This window comes from Tetrao urogallus (assembly GCF_951394365.1).
Source record: "Tetrao urogallus genome assembly, chromosome: 4".
NCBI classification, from domain to species: domain Eukaryota; kingdom Metazoa; phylum Chordata; class Aves; order Galliformes; family Phasianidae; genus Tetrao; species Tetrao urogallus.
In genome coordinates, this window is record NC_136817.1 from 41876776 (window position 1) to 41892627 (window position 15852).

Sequence of the window (15852 nt, forward strand, 5' to 3'; positions counted from 1 at the left end):
CACCTGGAATATCACTGATAATCTTCACCATTAAAGGAAAAGTAAGTTCTCAAATGGAAACTGCTACTCTTGCAAATTTTGACTACAGCATTTAGTGTTTTTGACCTATCAAATAAGGTGATCTCAATAAAAGACTGTTTTAAATCCTAAATGTCCACAAGGAATATTTTTGCTCTGGCTGAAAAGAAGACATACAACAACACAGGGTGAAAAAAACAGAAAAACATACACCGCAAAAAAGTTGAACAACAACAAAAAAAATTACATACATTACAAAGATATCTGTGAACATAAAAACAGCAATACGTAGATTGCTCTTAGGTCTCTAACAGAGAGGCAAGTTAATTACAGGTAACATGGATACATCTTCATCCAAATCCAACAGTTGTAATTCAGTAAATAAATCCTTTCTTTTCCCTCTGGAATAAAAGGAGAGCTCCTCTATGCTTACAGCTCCATTCACACCTATCTCTAATAAACCAACTATATTCAGGTTCTGGGCTAGGGGAAGAAATTAGATGGGGAAAATGGGATCTTCACAGTTCACTTTACTATGAGATATTTCCATTAGGTTACAAGAAGCTTCTGCTTTACAGAACTTCCTATCAGCCCAACTGCAAATACTTGCCACTGCCATGGGATCTTAGTAGGGAACTGATTTAAAGACATTTGTCTTGTCAGAGATTGCCAAACACTCCACAGAAAGCAGCAATCTCTACCTCCACTGAAAGTGTTATTCTGGACGATACACAAAGATGCTGTTTTCTAAACATTGTTTCTATAAGCACATATGCAGAAGGAGCAGCTCTATTTCCTAATACAGGAGTTGGATATTGTACAATTTGTCATTCACAGATCTTAGACAAAAAAAAAAAAAAAAAATAAAAAAAAAAAATCAGCAAATCTTACAGTGATCTTTCAAAATCAAAGATAAGCAATCATATAATATATGGGTTAGGAGGGAGTACGATAAAGTGGGGTAATTCAGGTAATAAATATTAATCCTTTTCTTTTGAGTAAATCATGCATGAAAGGGCATTGTTTCAATTTCTTTTATTTAGCTAATGTAGGAAAATGACACAAATTAAAAGCTGCTGACTCAGATTACAGCAAACTAACAGACCTTCCACCTGGACTGTTAAATACCACGACTCTATGAATATCAGAATCCAGCTCTGTTTTACAAAAACTCCCTAAGTTATATATACAATATTCACTGTCCAGGATGCAAAACATAAACATAAAGATTAAAGGTAACTCCTCCCCCCATGCAGCTACAAATTCATCCTTCTGCTAACTTTAGAAGGTCCATTACCTGAGTGCTGATAGATCTGGTTCCATCTGTTGCCTCCACAGTCAAGTTGTAATTTGATTTCTGTTCTGCATCAAGAGGTCTAGCAACAATGATAGTTCCAGTACCCTTGTCCACATCAAATCGACTGTCATAGTTGCCACCTTGTTCAGGAAATTAGGAGAGGGAGAGGTTCATAAAACACAGTATCATTCTACTGTTTCATATATGGTCATGTTGTCTTCAGATGTTTAATGAAGGTGGAATTATATACACACATACTTATATATACACATTTATTTTAAACCCATTTTTTTCCTGGTAATACAATATGCTGCTACTTACAGATATTTAAAACTGATTAGTTTTGGATGAAACTGATTTGTCTGGCTTGTGGACAGATTCTTAGACAAGATTCTCTTTTTTAAATCAGAATTTTAAGATCACAAACAGTGGGAAACTGACAATTAGTAGGTGAAATGTGATTTATTTTATGGGCAGACATTCAGGATAGATAGTGAAAAACAAGCTCTGTATCAAAATAAACAAAAGATCCAAATAAGAAATGCTATCACATTTGTGTCTTTTGAATCAGAGTATAAATTACTATATTTATGAATATTGTGAATATATGAATATAGCAAAGGTAAAAAAAAAAAAAAGCTCTAATATCTCCAAAGGATACTCATGTCAAAGCAGAGTATCTGAAGAATTCATTATCCAGCTTCTACTGGGATAAGATCTCAGACGAGTACTAAGTGTTTAAATCATCAATGATTAATTATGCCTGTCTCTTTCTGAAACAAGCTATCCTTCCCTGCAAAACTTTCAAATTGCCCTTTGAAATATAGTTAACTAACTGTGTAGATCAATAGCTGCATTTAAACATCTAATTGATTATCATGCCACTCTGAACATACTGTTATGAGAATACAAAGTCCACTAAGTCCAAATATTGTTAATAATGATAAGTACTGCAATTTAACTAGAATTGCTTTAGGCCTCTCAATAAGCTGTCTAAAATGGAGGATTCAATTTTTATTTTGGTCAAACCAATGCTAGATATGGCAAACCAACTCCTCCTGACTGTGTACATACCTTCTTCTAATTAAATTGCATAAGGATAGCATTCAGATACAACCAACATCCTCTTTTTGTTTATTATTTTATGAATTTTTACATGTCATGTTTTGTAAATCACTGAATGTCTTTCAGGAAAAGCCAAAGCTAGAAGTGAGAGAGTAAAATTTCAAAGTTGGCAAATTTATCTAAGAAAGAACAGTAAATACTGAAATGGGCCCCCATTCACTTCCAGAAAGTTCAACTTCATGACAGACATATCAGTTTAGTAAAGGTGGGCTGAATTCTGCTTCACTGAATTTAAGATGGGTAGTAACAAGGACAAAGATACTGATATTTTTCTAGTTTCATCAAAAGCCATTTCCTCTTCCTAGTCCAGCAGCAGTTTCCAAATCATATGAATGGATATGAACTGAATAGCATGAAAGACAGCAGCTTTGATTGGAGCAGGTTTACATGAAATTTTTTATTTGGCTTTGTGTGAGATGTCAGCTTCAGAAAGCGAGTCTCTAACTTTCATAGCTGCCATGCAACATCATTTTCTCAGGCAGCGAGGAGAATTTAATGTCTCAGTAGAGTCATTGCCATTTTAAGGGAAAAGCAAGGCGAATGAACCTTTTCATCTAATTTTCTCAATGCAATGACAAGCTCTGTAATCATCATCTTCCCTTTTCAAGGAAATCATAAAGACCTTCCCTAATATTTTTATAGCAGTGATGGTATCTGTTCACCCAGTGAAGCAGAACTCAACCCAAACTTCTGTGTCTGGTACACTGAAAGTGTAACAGCAACAGTTTTGGACAAAGCCAAAACCTGAAGTTCTGAATTGATGCCATATAAATGTAATGATGACAAAACAAAACAAAAAACAAACCTGTCACAAATGCAACTGTGAGCACTTTGATTTCCGAAGGGTTAATAAAATAAATAGTTTATAAATGTACGCTTTCATTTCAGATCTCATAATCTGGTAATAAATTATGTGATCTCAGCAGATACCTTCTGCTGTACAGTTCAGGTCACAAGCCATCTGAAAGATGTAAAATACTTCACTAGCAAGCTTGTCTCCTGGCTCAGCCAAAAAGAAAGAAAGCATGGAAAGCAAGCACAGAACACAAAGGAAAGCTGTCAATCAAATTAATTCATGCTATTAGAAACATTAGAAGAGGGCAGTAAAGTGACTAGCTATAAAATTAGCTGACAGACTGGCAACATGATCACATATCAAACTTTTCAAAACACTTTCATCTAGAAAGCAGTCAAAATAAAATAATTTCTTTTACAGTCTATGGACAAGTCCTGTTTTTCCCCTTGAAGTTTTCTGTAGCTGTCTTTTTAAAAATAGCATCTGTTTTTTGCATTAAGCATAAAATAAAAATACTTTAAATGTCCCAACTGTGCTGCATGCTTTACAGCAGCAAATCAAAATGAAACTATCATCAGAACGACTTTCAGATGTATACAACACTTGGAGTGCATAGCAGTTAAAATGAACTAAAAAGAACAATAGAAAAATACATCCCCAATCGAGTTAACAAGTTCTACTACCAAGACCCCAAACTCTGGACCTGAGACCACAAAGAAAAGACCTCTTCTATGAGTAAACACCCTCTCATCTTGGTCAACTACTCACCTTTTTCTGACAACTTCCCTTCCTTAACCTTTCCTTTAATGGTCTCATTCTGGTCTAAAGATATTTTTGTTTGCTTACTGGATGACCATATTTGAAATGGCGCACAAAGAACCTTCTCATACTTCAACTCTACTCACTTAAGCTATTTTTGTATTTTTTCCTTTTCTGCTCCTATGTCTATGTGCATGTATATTTGGGAGAACAGTAAAAGAGTAGTCTCAGTCCCAAAATATCTCTAATAAAAATAGCTTTGCCCCTATGAGAACGCAAGGAGGCATCTTTAACCCTTTGCACTCCATAAAATTTTACAGATCTCTGTCCACATATTTTGTCTAAATTCAAACTCTTTCTATTGGGCTATGATCAATTTGGACAGAAACTTTTTTTTCTCATGAATATATTAAAAAGAACCATATGAAAACTATGTAAGTATTTATAGATTGGCAGTGATATCAATCATGCCACATGCTGTTCATTCGTGAAGCATGCATTCAGGGAAGAGTTGTGCCTGTTCTTAGAAGAGCTTGAAAGTTTTCCGAGAACATCCTCAAGCAGTTAGTATTTGCATATTCCTGTTTCATGTATCAGATTTACAAACTTTGTTTTTAACTGTCACTGTTTTTAGCGACCCTTAGAATATATGTACCAATAAAGCAGACATATAAAATTATTAAATTTGAAAGAAATAATTTTTAAAAGATGCTCTCCTCAATATCACACAACTTCACAACTTAATCAGGGAAAAAATTTTCAACAGTGACTACCACGAAAAGGTCCCTACTGTCTTTTGTGAATGTGATAGAAAATCTGTTTGATATGGCTATCTTAACACCAGAAACAGTTTACCACAGGCCTCACTCTTGATACTAAGCACTGCTGTTTGACTTGGTTTTGAAACGTAACACAGATCAGAACTTGTTTATAGTATCAACTGTACAGTGGGTTCCTGAAGCCCAGTGGTCTAGAGAAAAGTCTAAATTTAAAAAATTACTATTCATTTTGTAATCATAGCATCTATGTATAGTCATGTTACTGTTAAGAACACCACTTCCAATGGTAGAGGTTAAGATGTGTTACAACTGTAAAAATATGTACAGGATGAAGTTTGTTGGGGTTAGGAACAGAAAATCAAAGTATTGAATCAAAGCAAGCAGACTGAGGAGCAGACCAAAAGAAAAGAAATCAGTGTGAATAGTATAGTGTGTCTCAGGTTGCATAAAACTGACATTTTCTTTCTTTCCCTGTCCCATATCTTATGAAATTGATTTGATCTGTTTTAATTTCACTGGCACAATATTTATAAATCATTTCCAAAAATGCAACAAATATTCTGAAGTGCAAAAAAAGATATCTACAGCTGAAGACAGACCAAATTCTGATTAGAATAGTTAAGAAACCAAGCCACAATGAGTCCTCCAGTATCTCAGAATCTATGCATTCATTCTAATAATAAAAGCCCTTAAGGCATCCTTACCCGTTATGTCAAACCAAAGTGGTATTCCAAGAGGTTCAACAGCTATTACACCAATCATGTGAGCAACTGGATCACTTTCCATCACCGTAAAAGAAAAAAATTCTTCCTCAAAATAAATGGGCTCTGTGGGTGGGATGGGCTTCGGAATCCATTCTATGTGAAGCCGTGTAGTTGATGATTTTTGTGGTCGACCATTATCTACAGCTTTAATCTGTGAAACAAACACACCTTTTAGTCTACAGGATCATATAAATCATTATGACACAATCAGAAAAGTAATAATAAGCTCTGGACATGTTTGTTTTTCTGAGTTATATCCCAAAAGGATAACTGTCTCTTGAGGTGCTACTTGCCCCTCATTATCTGGGGAGCAAAAAGGCAAAAAGCATGTAGCACCTGATAGTAGCATAAAACACTACCATAAATTCACTTTTACTTTTCTTTCTTCCTGAAAGGGAGTCAATATGATTGTTTATGCTCCCTCAGTATATTAATTATCTGTTAAGTTCTGGAAAACAGCAGCAGCTTCTTGATTCTCCTTCTTGATACAAACATCTGAAATCATCCTTTAAAAAAAGAAAACAATCCATACAAAACAATACTTCTGGACCTGTTGATTCTTTCTTTCTTCAGATACTGCAGTCTCTCCAGCTTCTCATCTGCCAGCTATTGAACAAGAAGAGATGGAAGTACAGATAAAAGAACACTTCACATGTTCATGATATACAAGATTTTGACTCACTGAAAGAATATCATATTCCTTTGCTGCAGAGAATTTCTTTGACGAAACCACTCCAGTTTTTGGTTCAATAAAGAATTTGCCATGTTCATCGCCCTCTTCAATGCTATAAGAGATCTCTGCATTAGGGCCATCATCCTTATCTGCAGCAATAACTCGGTAGATCGGCTCTCTCCTTGCGGTCCTCTCACGTTCTGGCTTTCCGCGCTCTGGAAGTCTGATTTTGTAGAACTTTTGCAAGAACTGAGGTTTATTGTCATTCTCATCTAAAACCTTCACAATCACCCGTGCAACTGTTGATTTGGCAGGAATACCATTGTCCGTTACTGTTACCTAGTTTTATTTAAAAAAAAAAAAAAAAAGAATGCAGGGTTAGTGCTCAATTCGACTGCAGCCTTTAACAATGCTCTTTCTAAATCACATTTCCCTACAGCTGTAAATGAATCCTCTAACTTCAATTATTTAAAGACTGTTGAATAAAGTTATTTGATAAATAGTTAGGAAAGAATTACAAAGGTTTTTTCAGCTATTATGTTAATGTTATGATGCTTGATGTATGCCATGTAAGAGTTGATTCTATTATTTTTTAGCATAGGTATACATTAAATCTAGTCCACAGTTTTGTAGCATTGTAACATAAATATTGATTTTTTAATACAGGAACAGCACACTTTTATAGTATTTCTGATAACAATTTCACTGTAATATCTTAACATACTTTCAGCCTAGTGTTTCCTTGCAACTTTTGAATTTTATCATTTGATTTTACACCTCAAAAAATGCAATTTATAAGGCTGTAATTTCCAAAATCTGACAGGCCTATACATTAAAAACTCTACATTTTAAGGACATAATCACTAACTTGTTTGAAATAAGCATAAAGAATAGCCTTTTAAAGGAATATACATAATTTATTTCCAAAGCCTAAATGAAATGGGAAATGAAACCAAGTCTGTTCTTCCAGCAGTAGTCAGTTTCTACTACAAAGCCACAAAATGAGTGAGCAATCTGCAATGTTAATGCTAGCACCGATACAATGATAGTTTTACAGATAGTGAATAAAAATTCAATAAAATTAAAATATTTCTTGATTTGAAGCTAAAAAACATAGAAAAGACATTACATACTAGAAACAGACCAAACTGATGTAGAAACTTACTTCATACGTAGCAATCTTACCTTTTTACTTTACTTCTTTCTTACTTAATCCCTCATCAATATATATTTATTTTTAATTATTATTCAACAATATTATAATTGCCAATAATTTATCAATAATTATAAGCTAATAAGGCATATATTCTAAGTTAATTTAGAACCTGTTTCAAAGAAGGAAAAAGATATGGAGGTTCCAGTCTCCTGCCCCTGCAAGTGTGTAGTCAATCAGAGAGTTACAGAAGCAGGCCCATCATTTTCTGACTTCATTCTGTCTTCAACATAAAAATACAACATGGATACAAAGCAGGTCTACTGATTGAAGAGTAGAATTGAATCCCTGATGAAATCCCTGACTAGAAGAGGAATTTATTATTGATATGATTGACAATAGTTTTACTTTTGCATATAATCAGATATGCTCTTTTCTGGTCCTTTCCCATTTTTTCTAGGAAGAAATACAGAAATAGAAATGAAGTGTGGGTATCATTCCTAAGCACGTAGGAAATGAACAGGTGTAAATGATAACAGCGATTAATCATGACAAAACACATTAAGCGACATGAAATGGAAATATTCAAGCTCATCTCTAATAGATTGTAGGATTTCAAAATATGATTATCTGTTCTCTTTAGTACATAGAATTGAACAACATCATGTATCTTCCAGTTCACAAAACCCACACATATCAGAAGAGGAATTTTCAGAGAGTACAGAATAACTTGTTAACATAATACTACCCTGAGCCAAGAGAAAAAAGGCAAATTGTAGTTTGATTTGATGCAACAGGAGACGCTACTGACATAACAAATAGAGCACCAAGATATAAGGGAATAACGTGAAATTAACTCTGAAATAATTGCATTAGAAGTAAGCTATCCAACTGGCGCTCAGAAAATAGTTACAAGCTGGGAATAGAAGGAATGGGACATACTAATTACTACTACATAAGCAGGAGTGCAATCAAATATCACTTTTAATAGCAAACAAAGAATAAACCTGTCAACCCATCTGGTCAACATTTCAATACTCAATTAATTAGCCAGATGCACAGCACTTGAGGTTCAAGTGGCTTATAATACGGTCCATCATTCTGTGCATTTCTGGGTTTCTTTCCAACCCATTTTCAAAGATGTCAACATAAAACAAACAAAGGGAAAAACTGCTACTTTGGGCCACACTGTCACTATCACACTGCAGTTAATGATTTTGGCATTGGATGCTTAGCAAACTCTTATTTAAAACTTTAATAACTAACTGGGATTCTAAATGAAGAAAGAATGATGAGTTATAAAGAATACCACTAGCAAGTAATCAACGTTACAAACTAAGTGCAATCAGCTTAATTCTTTATGGAGAACACTGAAAGTAGACTATGTACCGTTGTATGACACTGTCTGATACTGCAACCTTAAAAAAGCCTGAGTTCTGTACATGTTACGATATCTTGTAATAATATACAATAAATTTGCTCAATTTCTATTTATTTATTTATTTTATTGTAATATCAAAAGGCAAGGTTTTGTTCTTACAGATTGTGTTGGCAGGATGACACCAATCAGGATCTGGAACACAAGCATTTCTATGCAAATTTACACCACTAGTATGAACTCTGAGAAGTTATGACCAAAACGATCAGCATTTTCTCAGATACTGACTAGGTACAATCTAAGAATTCACACAATTCAGGCACCATTCTCAAGAGGCAACTTGGACATGGCCAGTCTGTTCTGGGGATCTGTTATACACTTTCAAAGCCATACTATGCCTGGTGGTTTCAGAGCCAGAGAATGATCCACAGCTCAATTTATTTATCTGTATAAATCCAACAGAAAAGTCAGTACAATATGCTATGCATAGAAGCAAAAGTCATTAGATACCAATTTTACAACCTATCCACATAGAAGAGGGTCACAGAAATGAGATACAACTGACATTAAATGATTTAGGAAAATGACACAAGCAGATTTCAAGAGGCAATTTAGAAGTGAATAATATGGTAGCTTTATAATTTACAGGAATAATGTTGCTAGTAGTAAACCAGATTTGCCAGTTAATTCACTTTGCTTCTACTGCTTCTACTAGAAACACACTGCAGAAGAAATTCCACCCTACTGCTACTACTTAAGTGCAAAGAGTTCTTTCCAAAGCTGCTACCAAAATGAAAACTACAATTAAAATTTGCCCCAATAGCTCTTTAAATTTAGTTTTCAGTACATGAATGTGATAGAAAAGAGCCAGGAACACTGTATCTACACTGGAGTTCTGCAAAATACTATTTTGCGCTGTCAAGGCTTTCATTCCTCAAGTCTATGCAGTCTTTTGTTTGCATTTCTATCAGAAAACATTTGCACAGATTTCACAAACAATGAGGAAGTCCAGACTTGATTAGATAAGTTAGAAAAAGAACTAGAGAAGCTTTAAAGTTAGCTTTGATTACTCAACCTAGCAGTTCCCTACCTTTATCCCAAAGAAAAAGCACAAGAGAGGATCCAAATCTTAACTATAATATTTATGGTGATGGTTACATCTTAAGTCCTCACTGCAGGTGAAGGATAATGCCTTCACATTGCATGTCAGAGAAGAATATCTATTACATAAATTCCAAATATCAATTAAATGAGCTAAATAAAATGATTTGGGTGCAAATTTTATGTTCTTGGACCCTACCATCCACATTTTGACAACTGATCTACTTAGAATCATAGAATCACTCAGGTTGAAAAAGACCTTAAAAATCATCAAGTCCAACCTCAACTTAACTATACTGCCCTAACTAACAACCTTCTGCTAAATGATGTCCCTGAGAACCACATCCAAATGGTTTTTAAACACATCTAGGGATAGCGACTCAACCACCTCCCTCGGGAGCCTATTCCAGTGCTTAACAACCCTTTCTGTAAAGAAGTGTTTCCTAATATCCAACCTAAACTTACCCTCGCACAACTTGAGATCATTTCCCCTGGTCCTGTCACCTGTCACCAGTGAGAACAGACTAACCCTGCTCTCGCTATAAGCACTTACATGATTGATAAACATGTTATGCAGAAATAAATGTCTACTCAATCTTTTTCCATTCTCAGTGTTTATAATAAAGTTTCTGCATTGCTTGTTAACTGGTCAATATTCAGAAGTGTGATATTGACTATTCTGAAGAGAAAAAAGAATCATCCTTGTAGCAATCATATCTTTGTATTGTTTGAAAGAAAATCTTGGTTTGCAGAAATAGAAACAAAATATTGCCTTCATCTGTATCTTCATTCTTAATAAAAAGTCCCAACACACTGATAGTATTTAACAGATAGTATTGTACACTGCAATATATTTCACAAACACGAAAGCAAATTACTTCCAAATCCAGTTCTCTAAACTCTTCACGTGGTAATCAAGTACGAAAAACCTTCTGAAAAAGAACAATGAACTTACAGTCACTGTTAATCAGAGAAGCAAATAAATTGTTTACCTCCAATATGTGTTCCGCCTGCTGCTCCCGATCTAGTTTCCTAGATGTGGTTGTAATTAGACCTGTAACATGAAATAATAATTATTTAGATCCTTCAAGAAAATAATCTGGATGGGGATTAGGTTATGCTCATAGTCATTGGTACATGCGATCTTAATTTCTTCTTAGGTGGTCTGCTCCATTTTTGCAGCACATGAATTTTCATGAAAGGAATGGCTGAGGGGCTTCCAATCCTTAAGAGCCATAAAAAATGTTCTTTGTTACCTGAAAGCTGAGCTGCAGTAGCCCTTAGACAACAGACACAGTTCTGTTTTCCAACACATCTTGGCACATCATGTTTCTGACAGCAGAAATGGATGTTTCTTTCACTAAGTCTAACTTCCAAAGGGGTGCACCTTATTAAAAGAGTGATTCCATACACTATGCAAATAATTTGAATAATCACTTCAAGAGAAACATCCACTTGTGTTTTTAGCAACATGGATGACCTGAAGAGATGCACTTATGCTGGGGAACAATAGTCTGTGTGTGCAAAATGGAGGACTCAAACAGTATTGCTCATAGCAGTAATAGAGAAAGAGAAGGACTTTTTGGTGCAAGATTTCACATTTGCTGCATTAATATGATACAAGTTTGACAAAATATTAGGAAGATATTACAAGTTTTTCTTCAAAATTAAGAAAATGAAAAGTTGGTAAAAATACAGTAAAAATCTAAATGCAAAAAATATCCTAGCAAAATTAACTCTCCCTAACAGCAATTTCAAAATTTCAGCTACTGAGCTTCATAAGAAGTTAACTCAGTCAACTTTCAATTACAACTGAATGTAATTGCCCATGATGGGGAGTAATTGTGCCAGGCATGCAATGATACAAGAGAGAGAACTCTGAAAAGCCAGGTTGGGTCTAACAAGATTTCCTAGTTCAGGCTTATTGCCAAGTGAACACACCACTGATAGCATTTGTAGGGCCAACTTGTACCTGCAAACAGTTTAATGGCTTTTGTGTGGCAAAGAAACCAAACTAACAGCACCATTTGTATTCAGTTCCTGGAAACAAATAATCATTAGCTCAGATACAGCACTAGTCAGCACTAGTTCTGCCTGTCTCAAGACACTATTGTTGTCCAAACCACCCAATTTTCACTGCACTAGAAATCCAGCACATGCTATTACAACACAGTTATTAGTCTGCTATAACAAAAAAACGTTTCATTTTTGTCTCTCAATTGATAAAAACAGAGTATCTAAGTAAGAAAAACATCATGAATAAATATTACAACTTTGCTTAATAGAAAAAGGCCAACAGAAACAGAATTGTACATCATCTGTGCATAGCTACACAAAGTTCCTGTCAAAAGAGACTTGTAGCCTATATATTCCAACAAAATAGACAGCATGTACTAAATAACATGAACAAAACATATATAAGGCAATTCTATGGCTGTCAAATACTCAAACTATTATTATTAATTGAAAAAATAGTACAAACAATAGTCATTTCAATTATGACCAAATTGGCCCTTGCTTATCAAGAAATTTAGTTTTTCATTTTATTAAGTCCATCATACACTTAAATATTCCAAACAAAGTTCTATTAACTTTTTCTACTTCATGTTTTCATACTTTTAAAACAGGTAGAAGACTTGTATGTTATTTTTAGGATATCTATTTTTAGTATTATGAAGTAATCGTCCTTAATTCCAAAGAAAGTAGGAATGAAAAAAAAGAAAACAAAATAAAGAAACAAAAAAGGAAAAACTATTGGGGTGGTACTGTGAATTTAGGAGAGGGTGGAAGGTACATAAAGTTTTAACTTTTACGGGGTAACATTTTCCCTCAGAGATCACAGAGCTGTGAACAGTGACAACTGGAAATATTTGCTGTCACATTCTAAATAAAGTTTTCTCCTTACTTCCTGACTGAGGCTGGCCAAGCCTCCTTGTTTCTTTTTTATAGGCTCTATGGGGAACTGCACAGGACTGTTAATTGGAAACTAACAAACGGCAGAGCAGATGCCTCAAATGATTTCACAGAGCAAAGGGACTTGTAGGTGACTTCAAGAACCACAAGCAATTTCAACCACTCTTTTTGAGTGAATACCTCCAGAGAGATTCAGCCTGAGACACCCTATGAAGCATTAATCCCCTAAAGCTCACCAGAGTTGCAAGGTAAATTTTAGCACAGCCACTCAGGGAGTTAGCTGTTGAACATCTGGGTTGAGGATGGAGAGGATCTAAAAAAGCAGAAGAATAAAGTAATTCCAGCAGAAGTATCTCAATATGTTTGCATTTTTATGAATATACTTCCAGTATTCAGTGCGCATCCACTGCACAATGTTAGATTCTATCTCTCATGGCAGTAGCAAGTAGGAAACTGCTAATAAAGGCAAGCAGAAAGACAGTACTTTCAGCAGTTTCCTATCCACTTTTTCCCCAGGAGAGTCATAAAGACTGGATCCACTGTTGATATAAATGCCAGCTTTGGGGGGAAAAAAAAAAAATCTCTCATTGCATGTGCTCCAAACAGAATCACATCCATAGTTCCCCTACTCTAAGTACTGTACTCTGTTAAAGAAAATCTAATTCTATATATAATTTCTGTTAATGAAGATGGTCAAGACAACTCAAAAAGCTAAGCAGGCAAATATCCGGTATGAATAAAACATACAATGCTTTCATTGGTTAAATCCTCCAACCTTTTCAAACAAGCATGCCACACTGGTGTTAAAACACTTCAGACATTAACAGAAGGGCTTAGTCTTCACCATATATATCCTGTAAATTCAGCAGAAACTAGTGCCAACAAAGGAAATGTAACACTTCTGGATTTAGAATCACATACACATGCATGACATTCTTTTTATTTAACCCTTTAGTGCTAGCCACTTTCCTAAGTGAAACTTCAGCTTGAGTGAAATATGACTGCCTAAAGCTTAACACTGTATAAGGCTTGGTTACAGCAATCACTAAGATTTTCATTTTTTTTTCCAAATTTCTGCATGTTCTAAACGCTCAGTGTAGCACTAAGAGGTTTAATTAGCCGTTAGAGCTTCTCAGAATTATAGACAGTGAAGTCCAGCAATCCTATGAACTCTAGCACTGTGGCTTCTGTGACTGCCCATTAAAGCAGCTGGGGAAAATTCTTGGACTTCATGTAAGTCAGCTCCGTGTTACAGAAGCCAATATTCTGCTCTTTCAACTGCAAATTAAAGCTCTCAAACTTTTAGGTTGAAATCCCTCTCTTGATCCTGTAACAGTTCAGTTATCTTTTTGCCCTGCCCCTTGCTCTATACAAACAAATGAAAATCCATGCCTCTGCAAACACCAAATTCTCATCTGATCAATAAATGCCCCCATTCCCAAGCTACCTGTCCCTATTCTGTCCAAGAAACAACCAGCAAAGCCATTCATACTAGTACTATGAAATGCCCACCATAACTGCAGTAAAGACTTCTGTATTCTTCGTTGTCTGATGCTACTACTACCTGCACCACCCAAACCACCATGAACCTCCTGGTAACCCACCTCCTACATCTTTTATCTACAGTGAAGCTTCTCAATTCTAATCAAGTATTCTAAAATACATGTCTTGAATACATGAAAAAGGCAACATAAAAGGAAAGCCAAATTTCTGTTCTTAAATGCACAGTAGTATATTGTGTTACAGCATCTGACACACACTGCTGCTGCTTGTCTGGAATTGTGATGAACCCTGGCTACCTAGATACTAGTGCTGCCAAGCAGAGAAGTGACAAAGAAAGATGATTTTTAATTAATCTCCGAAGAAGTGTGTAACAGAATCCAGTTACAGTTTTGAAATCCTTATTACATGTTGTATAGAATCTCTTCACTGCTGAATGAGAGAAATGAAAGATCACTGTGACAAAGCATTCATTTATAAGCAGAACTGACCCACAGAGCCTTGTTTTACAGTCACACTTTCTCATTTTCTTTCTGCCTCCCCTTACCACACAACACTGCTTCTCTGCTCCCAAAACACAACAGGAACATTGAGCTCCAGTAATTTACATCTCTATTATTCCACCTGGGAATCAGTCCACACTATGTCAAGATGGGTCAGGCAGCCTGGGGAAAACATAAGTTTACAACAAACACTTCTAAGCTAATGATGAGTAAATGGTATCTCTAGTAAATTGGTGCAATCTTTTCATTCAGTAATACTTCAAAACTCACCTCAACAGTAACATTTTTATAGCAGCAGCTGAATAATTTAGTCTCTAAATAAAACCACAGCTGTTCTCTCACTAGCTGGAGGGGTGCTGTAATGAACTGAAACTAACTGTAAATATCCATTAAAAAATGCAAAAAACAACACCAACATGCCAGGTAACACAACTGCATTGTTCTCCCTCCTTATTCGTCAGTGATTACATTCTGAGGATATCTACAGTCGGCTTCAGGTTTACCACGAAACCAGAATAGCTAGAACTGCATCCAAATACAATTTATTTCAGATTTCCATTTTTAATGGTATTAAAATAGACAAAGTGCAATTAAATTATAAAAATATAAATAAAACTGCTACATTTGGAACAACTACAAAAAATAGCACAAGGGAGCTGATATTAACAGAGATTTATTCTGTCCCACATAAGCTTTCATCTCAGCACCTAGTTATATCCCATTACCTCTGCATCTCACTCCCATATCTGAAAAATAACACCTCAACAATAACCTCCAATCAATACTGAAATGGCAAACACTTTTAAAAAATTGTAAAACAGTAGATAGGCACCACACTAAGAATATTAACACTATGCAATTACACACCTTCATAGAAAGGATTGTTGCAGCAGTAACAAAAATAATGATCTGTGCAGGAAGAATTTAGCCCCACTTAATGACTATCAAATATTCTCTGCTACAAGTACGCATTTATAGGTATGAAAATACACATCGATTTTTCAACTGCACATTTATCTTGAGATAGTGAGGGCTCTGGATATCTTCTAACAACAACAAAAACGCCACCCTTCAGTTGGTAAAGATGCATGCA

The 15852-nt window shown here is 35.2% G+C and overlaps 1 protein-coding gene across 1 annotated transcript in view; it reads right to left on the reverse strand.

Moving 5' to 3' along the window:
* The window catches only part of FAT1 (FAT atypical cadherin 1), a gene marked incomplete at both ends in the record, with an annotated part of 98028 nt that overhangs the window by 39199 nt on the left and 42977 nt on the right, over window positions 1-15852 (reverse strand). Inside the window, 4 exons of the mRNA XM_079534390.1 lie at window positions 1316-1455; window positions 5479-5689; window positions 6221-6550; window positions 10836-10897. Of these exons, the coding sequence (XP_079390516.1) occupies window positions 1316-1455; window positions 5479-5689; window positions 6221-6550; window positions 10836-10897 (743 nt within the window). The remainder of the gene's footprint in view (window positions 1-1315; window positions 1456-5478; window positions 5690-6220; window positions 6551-10835; window positions 10898-15852) is intronic.